Source organism: Xiphophorus maculatus, chromosome 17 (assembly GCF_002775205.1).
Source record: "Xiphophorus maculatus strain JP 163 A chromosome 17, X_maculatus-5.0-male, whole genome shotgun sequence".
Lineage (NCBI taxonomy): Eukaryota > Metazoa > Chordata > Actinopteri > Cyprinodontiformes > Poeciliidae > Xiphophorus > Xiphophorus maculatus.
The window spans coordinates 10,740,770-10,748,679 of NC_036459.1; the positions used below are offsets into that span (position 1 = coordinate 10,740,770).

General features: G+C 38.9%; 1 protein-coding gene across 1 annotated transcript; it reads left to right on the forward strand.

The window, feature by feature from the left end:
• Positions 1 to 336: 336 nt before the first annotated feature.
• ifrd1 (interferon related developmental regulator 1) lies at positions 337 to 6,383 on the forward strand. Its single transcript, XM_005799067.2, has 12 exons — positions 337 to 557; positions 2,825 to 2,929; positions 3,484 to 3,565; positions 3,726 to 3,850; positions 3,930 to 4,087; positions 4,170 to 4,220; positions 4,308 to 4,486; positions 4,557 to 4,665; positions 4,773 to 4,907; positions 4,990 to 5,118; positions 5,625 to 5,720; positions 5,794 to 6,383. The coding sequence occupies exons 1-12, from the start codon at positions 527 to 529 to the stop codon at positions 5,878 to 5,880; spliced, it is 1,287 nt and encodes a 428-aa protein (XP_005799124.1). The 5' UTR covers positions 337 to 526; the 3' UTR covers positions 5,881 to 6,383.
• The last annotated feature ends 1,527 nt before the right edge of the window (positions 6,384 to 7,910 follow it).

A 7,910-nucleotide genomic window follows, 5' to 3' on the forward strand; every position in this document is an offset into this window, starting at 1 on the left:
GATGCTACTAGTAGTCACTAATGGTAATTGTCAACGTTACATCTCATTAAAATGTCTTCTTTAAAAGGTTAATTGTGTGTCCTTGTGCGTCTGTTAACACTTCAGTGCCAATAGAAACACTAAGGGGAATAAACATTGCGCTAAATCAGAAATGTTTTGTTTTTGATAACCCCTTATGGCTTTATCTCCCTTCCTTTATCCATTTACCAAAACAATAAACGCACTGCGTCACGCGCAAGCACGCTCGATACCTCCCGGCCGTTCTCCTATTGGTCAGTGATGCCGGGAAAGCTCCTCGTGACATGTCTGCCGGTATAAAACCACAGAGCGGCCCTCCGGTCGAGAAGCACTGGTGTATGAGAGGAAAATGTATCGTCTCGGCCAACAGTCTATCTCCAAGATCGCCTTCGATTTCATTTTATCCACTGTGCCACGGGAACGTTTTCACTTTACTAGACAGTACAATAAAAGCTGGTCGTGTATTGGCTGATTTTTGATCAAATATTTTATATTAAATTGCACGAAAATGCCAAGGAACAAGAAGAAGAAAGGCAAGGGTGAGTAGTAGAACGGCAGCTAGGCTGTGGCCTTGCGTCTGTGAGCAGTTTGTGTGATGGGAATTGTAGTTCTTCTAGTCTTCCTTACGTATTGCGTGGAATTGTACGTGTTAACAATTGGAACTACAAACGTTGGAGACCGGGCCTAGGTGCAAACAAAAGCTAGCTAAAAATTTCGACACAAAACTTTGCTTTCTTCTAAAACGTTTTTAAGTACATGACTTTATGCTAATCTTGGTTATAATGTTTACAAATTGTGTTAGGCAAAAATATCTGTTTACACCGTGTTTAACAAGCTAGCATCAACCACTCCCTGTCCCAAACACGTTGCTGCCGTCAATAATATTTAATTATTAAAACCGATTAGCACTTTTTAAAGCCGGTTAATTGTTTTTACTGTTTTATCAGTTGCGTATATACCGTTTAGTGTAAACAAAACCAAGAGAAGTCCAGCTCTGCGAGCTAAAAGCTCATCGCTTCCATCTTATTCGATTGTTAGCCAGATTTGTTTTAGCGGTTCTTCATCATAAACATTTACTAACGTTACACACGTTTTTATAAAATACTGTCTGTATTTTCTCCAATATTGTTATCAGTTCTGGTGGCGTAGTAGCAGGAGGAGGAGGACATTTTGTCCTCCGTGTAGCGGGTCAGCGAAGTGGCGCCGCCCGGTTCCCAGAAATCAGCTGTGGTGTGGGAAAAGCCCACGCCAACACACTGTAAACACATATTAACGTGTGACGTGACTAGGCTGATAAGCTCTTCGAAAAATTATTAGCTAAAGTGCATTGTCGCGGCTTTGAGACAATGCACTTGTCTGGGTATATTTGAGAAGCTTGCATTGGTAAGCCAAACAAACATGTCCTCCTGAGGTGACTTCAGGCCACAGAGGAGCCTGTTGAGTCTGGTCTGGTCGGATTTCATTTTGGCTCCCACTTGCTGTCATTATGCTTCTCGAAATTCCTCACCTGTACAAAAGAGAGCCTTTCTCTAAAGGATAAAAGATTCTTAAAGTTTAAAGCATAACCCTACCCTGCTTCAACATATAAACAATGTCACTCCTTGGTTTAATAAAGTATATATTTAATGTATCGTTTTAGCTCTATACTGACATTCTATTCTTATTTTGGCTTTATAATAAATATAAATGTTAAAGAGCCAAGTATAAATAAGTGAGCTTGTTGTGCAGGAGCTGCCTGCACGTTGTCAGGCACTGTTTCCTACATAGCCTTATAATACACACAACAGTTTTGAGGTATTTACTAAAGAGTACAGTGGAAAAAGACAATCTATTGCATGATTCAATTACTTTTTATAGAATACATGAATGCTACTTTTATTTTTAACTTTTTAACTGGAAAGCACAAAAACTGGACATGTCAAAAGCTATAATCTCTCACTTTATTCTGTAAATCTCAACAGCACATGCTTTGTTTAACCGATGTTAGAATTGATTTTTTTTTTAAATGTAGCATTATTACATTTGTAACAATGTAATAATGTTTATTTTTGTTTACTTGAAAAATATGTTATAAAAGTTTGCTGCATTTCAAAGTGTTCTTATTTCAGATAATGTTGTACACTTTGCACTGAAAATGTGATCTGCTTGCAAATTTAAGTTTTAAAGCAGCTTTAACTTAAAAGTCACAGGTGGTGTGAATTTGCTTTCCACTTCCATGTTTAGTGCAACCGAAATGCTTTCAAAAAGAGAAATGTCACTTTTTGCAAGCTTGTTGCATTGTTCCAGTCTGCTGACTAGACGTGTGCAGAGACAGGCCTGGACATTGCTCTGCTATGCTGTTCTCCACTGGACCAACATTTAAAGTACATATAATACTTAGTATGACTAAGTATTTCTGTTGATCAGTTTATGCCGATAACTGTACCAGATGACTTTAAGTGGTTGTCTCCATATTTGGTCAAATGTGAACGCTTGCTTCTTTTCTCAGCTGAAGTTAGACTTTATTTATTTATTTATTTACATTTGAGCCGTGTCTCTGCATTCAGTGGTCAGTTGAGCTATCTTAACCTGCGTCTTTCCAATCGGCACACAGCTGTGTTTGTGCTGCAGTCAGTGCACCCCGACTACCTTTGCCTACATGGCACCTGCAGGATAAGCCGTCCAAAGAACACAACTGATTAGATAACGGTGGTGTTTGCTGCAGTACCTGTATGATGCCTGACTTACATAAGGGATTTTGTCTGACACATTTGTGCAGAACAAAGCTCGTGTCTTTTTTTTAGTGAAATAAATGTTTTGTTTTCAGGGGGCCAGCATGGAGCTGTGCAGCCTTTCAGTGATGAGGACGCCTCCATCGAGACACTCAGTCATTGCAGCAGCTTCAGTGACGTCACAAGTGTAGCAGATGAAGGTAGGCTCGTCTGTGTACAGCCGTCTATTCTTCAGAATGATTGGCAATCCTGATAAAGATGTGTAAAAAAAAAAAACAACTCAAAATTGAACTTTCCAATAGTTGTTTGGTTTAACCTGTGAGATTTTTTCACCCTTTATTTCTCCCTTATCTTCTTCCTCTGTGTGTGCATTAAACCTTTTAATTATCAGTCTGATTATAAATAAAAGGAATTTAAATTCTTGCAGCCATTTCCTATCTTAACACAAATCTGCTTTACTGCAATGCCGTTTTCTCTCATCTTTCCCAGTTTGAACAACATCTAGAAGAAAATTCCCTCTCTGCCATCATTTTTATACTCCAGATATACAGGAAGTTGTGGATTATCATTTTAAGCATAATAAGCTTTCAAATTATAGCTTGGGTTTCTGAAAAATTGTAATTATGAGCTCATGCTCCTTATTTTAAGGGATTGCACGCGTCCTTTCAAGGGTGCCAATAAGCGTGGAGGCTTCTGTAAATGTTAACTATGAATAATGTTAACATTATTCATAGTTTTGTTTTATTATTTTTAGGTGGAGAGGCAAGTGAGGACACCGCCCAGGAGGATTTCCAGTATAAGCTGAAGGGGTTTATAGACAGCACAGTGGATAAGAGGTTAAAGTCCTACTTTTTTTTTCATTTGAGTGAGAACAGGTGATCCAGGAATCCTTCATGGACCACAAAACAATCTGGACCACTTTTATTTTATTAAATGATTACCTACGACTGTTGGATCATATCTTTTTTTTTTTTCTACATTTCTCTCCCCGTTTAGTGCCAAGACAAGACAGGGGGCTCTGGATGGTCTCAAGACGGCAATGGCCACTCGGATCCTGTACGAGTTCATCTCAGAGCGAAGGATGACCATCACAGACAGCATTGAGCGTTGCCTCAAGAAAGGTATCGGCCCGTTTCTACATCAGTCTCTTTGTTATCGGCAGATGAACAGGAAGTTGACGGCTTCTCCTCCTGTTGCCAGGCAAAGGCGAAGAGCAGAGGGCGGCGGCGTCTTTGGCGTGCTTGCTGTGTATTCAGTTGGGATCGGGAATCGAGAGCGAGGAGGTGTTCAAGACTCTAAAGCCCATCTTCAAAAACATCCTGGCAGATGGGTCAGCTAACATCCAAGCGAGACAAGCAGTAAGTCTGCATCTTCCTTCCTGTCTAAACATCTGAAATCTCAGAAATTCGACTAAAATCAGCATTTTTCCTTTTTTAACAGGTGGCAACAAGTTTGGGGCTCTGTACGCTTGTTGCAGAGGATGACTTCTTGGTGAGCAGCCCAATCACTTCTGATTTATTTTCAAAGTAAAATACACTCCCACGTTCTAAATATTTTTTGGCCCCTCTTCTGCTTCAGGACGTGCAGGCGACCATGGAGTGCTTCGAGAGCCTGTTCACCCGGTCCTACGCCCGGGCGGACGGAACCTGTCCTTCCATCAGTCCGCAGATGAGCCAGCTGCACGTCAACGCCCTGCTGTCCTGGGCCCTGCTGCTCACCATCTGCTCGGTCAATCAGCTCCAAAGCGTCCTGAAAACGTAAGAATCTGACCGGTGGCGTTAGCGTTGGCGGCTCTGGTGCTGAAATGTTTGCTGGTTTGTTGCGCAGACACCTGCCCAGGCTGCAGCAGCTGCTAGAGAGCGACGATGTCAACATGAGGATCGCTGCTGGGGAGACGATCGCTTTGCTCTTCGAGCTAGCCAGGGACATCGATTCTGTAAGTTCACCTCTGGGTTTGTCTGCCACCAGGTTTTGTACACTGAAAAGTTTCTGATTTCCCAAGTACTATCCTTTTTTTTTTATTTATTTTTTTTAAATATGCAGGAATTTGAGTTTGATGAGTGGGAGGAACTGTGCAATAAGCTGAACGCTTTAGCTACCGACTGCAACAAGCACCGAGCCAAGACCGACAAGAGGAAGCAGAGGTCTGTGTTCAGGGACGTACTAAAAGCTGTTGAGGTGAGTGTGTAGAAAGATTAAACAACACTCAAAAGGATGTCAGGTTGGCATGTGTGGTTGAAATATTTGAATTCCTTTCCAGGAGGGGGACTTCCAATCGGAGACGATTCGCTTCGGAACCGAGCGCATGACCATCGACAGCTGGGTCAGAAAGAGGACCTATGATGCTTTCAGAGAGTTTGTGGGATCTGGGATGAACTACCACCTTCAGGTATTCTAGTCTTTGTGTATTAAAAAGAATCCATTTATATAATTTTAAATATTTTTGCGCCCTTACGCTGCTTCCCACAAAGTCCAGGACACCAAATTGCCTTCGAGAGTTCTTGTTAGATGAGGATGAGGCTAAAATTAAACTTTATGGCTTAGAGGGGAAAAAACAAAAACTCATGGCAGCATCATGATAAAGAGAATGGTGAAAATGAATGAAGATAACAGATTGAGCTAAAGGAAACTTATTTAAAGTTTCAAAACTTGAAACTAAGGCAGAAGTTCATCTTCCAGCAGAATCTCACTCCTAAAAAGTCAACCAAAACTGGAGAGGTGCACCACAACTCAAAAGAATTGCATTGAAATGTGTTTCTACAGATTAGAAACACATTTCTAATCTGTAGAAATGTGTTAATCTGTGAAGTGTGCCACAGATTATGCCACACTTCACATGTAAATTATATTGAAACTTTCAGTTGTAATGTAATGCACGATACTCCATTCCTCCAGGCAAACGAGTTCATCCGGGATGTGTTTGAACTGGGACCGCCCATTTTGGTCGATTCAGCCACAATGAAGGCCATGAAAATCTCTCGCTTTGAAAGGGTAAATACAACACGAGGTCTAGCTGGTCTATAAAATTCAACTAAGACTCTAATTCCAAATCGTTCCATTTCAGCATCTCCACAACTCTGCTGCCTTCAAGGCTCGGACCAAGGCCAGAAGCAAGTTCAGAGACAAGAGGGTGGATGTGGGAGAATTCTGAGCTTTTTTTTTTGTTTCCACCATTTGTTGAATTTGTTTACTCTGTTAGGCCACTTTTAGAAGGAATTCTAACAAATATTGTGTTCTTTATTGACCGTCTGCTCTGAAATTTGCATCAAATTCCCTCCTATACATTTAGAGTGTTTTCTGCTAGCTGACGTGCTTTAATTTATCAGTAAAACATCTTGTTCATCATTAACTAAGGGGTCGAGGATATTTAATATTTAAAAATGGATTTTGGACAGGCGGGTGGTGTACAGTTGAGTGTTTTTGTCTTATTGCTGTGTATTCATTTCTTCTTTTCCAGAATATTTTTGGTAACTTAAGGAAAATTTGACTTTAGTCTTATACTGTAAAATTGGTATCTACATTAAAATACAGACCTACCCTCTGAATTTATGTTACTCTCCTAAATAAGTTGTCATTATTTATGTTAAGTGAATGGTGTCTTCGGTAGTGGTTATATATTAAAGGGTGACAAATTAAACAAAAAAAGAAAAAGTGCTTTTGTTATTCCTGGTGTTTTGTTGTGAAAAAAAAAAAGCTAACCTAATCCTCTTGGACATGTTGGGTATGACCACTGTGTACACACATTTCAGTTAGCTTGAGCTAGACCTTTGACAGAGCAGATTTTATAGAAAAAGCAGGAAAGAAAATATGTGAAACTGCAGCTTTGTCACATGAAGGTAAATATCACAGCTTTCAATAGACTATGTGGGCTAATAGGATGATTTAAACTGCTTTAAATCATAAGAGGAAAATGGGAACACTTAAATTGTTTTGTTGTTGCTTTCCTGCAAAGGTTTAGAGAATTTGTGTCAAATCCTGAGCATCAAGAAATGACTATAGGTGTTGGGATTTTGTACATTAATTCACTCATATTTAAACTTTAAAGGCAAAACACTTTTGATTTTTTACATTGGATTTTAAAAATGGTTCATAATACAAAGATAAAAGGCTTCGTTTAAAAAGGGGGTAATTGCTAATTCTTTAAAGACGTGGTGTGGAAATCTTATTTTTTCATTTCAATAATATGAGAAAACATTAAAAGGTGGATCGACACTGGAAAAAACCCCAAACATTTGTATGACTTTCTGACCAGAAACCTCTTTAGTTTGTTAGTATGACTTTCTGAATAGAAAGTCATACTTTCTATTCAGTATGACTTTCAACACGAACTACCACCTTCAGGTATTCTAGTCTTTGTGTATTAAGACTAGTATTAAGACTATTGTATTTCTGAATAGAAAGTCATACAAATGGAAATAAAGAAACACAAGATGATATGTAGTACAATAAAGGTAGACATGTTAAGGAATGGCGACAAGACAAGAACAAGGTACTTAAATCTGTTCATGTCTTGTCAGGAGTTAAAAACAAATGAAACAAATGAAAATTAAACGCATAAACTCACTATCAATTAGTTGCTTTTGAAATAAACCAGTGATTTTATGTCCTAGATTCATAAACAAATGTTAACTTGCAAAATTTTACTGTGATTGAAATTGAAACTGTGTGCTTTGAGAAAGAGTTTTTTGACAATAACTCCAAATGGATGTTGAATGAAACAAGCAAAATCGTCTGGAAAAGCACATCATCTCAGTTAAGTATGGTTGAGGATTTTTGTTGTTGTCAGACCGTTTTTATTCCAAAAAGGCTCTGAAGTTATGATTGTCCCATCCACTCATTTTTCCCCCCCCGTCTCTCTTCACACCCATATTTCTTAACGTTTCTTTTAAACGACTCCTTTTGGTCCAAAAAGTGATTTGTATAATTTTTTTCCACTTAGGCAAAGGCACAAAAAACTCACTTTCATAAGTAAAATCCAATTTAAAGAAGCCATTCTTATCACTAAGGCATAACAGAAACCCTTTGACCAACAAGGATGAAACATAACCTCTTAAAGTTTGTTAGTTAGCAAACGTGTCTGTTCTTTTCTTTATACTGTTCAAACTAATGTGTACAGCTCCTAAATATGGTATCGTTGTCTGGACATTATAAAGGTTTACCTTATTAAATTTGATTAATATA

Excerpts from the sequence above, each read along its gene's own strand:
- ifrd1 (XM_005799067.2), top strand. The coding sequence starts at position 527 with ATGCCAAGGAACAAGAAGAAGAAAGGCAAGG. Across the intron at positions 4,088-4,169 it reads ACATCCAAGCGAGACAAGCA|GTGGCAACAAGTTTGGGGCT; the intron begins GTAAGTCTGCAT and ends CTTTTTTAACAG. Across the intron at positions 4,487-4,556 it reads CTCCAAAGCGTCCTGAAAAC|ACACCTGCCCAGGCTGCAGC; the intron begins GTAAGAATCTGA and ends TTTGTTGCGCAG.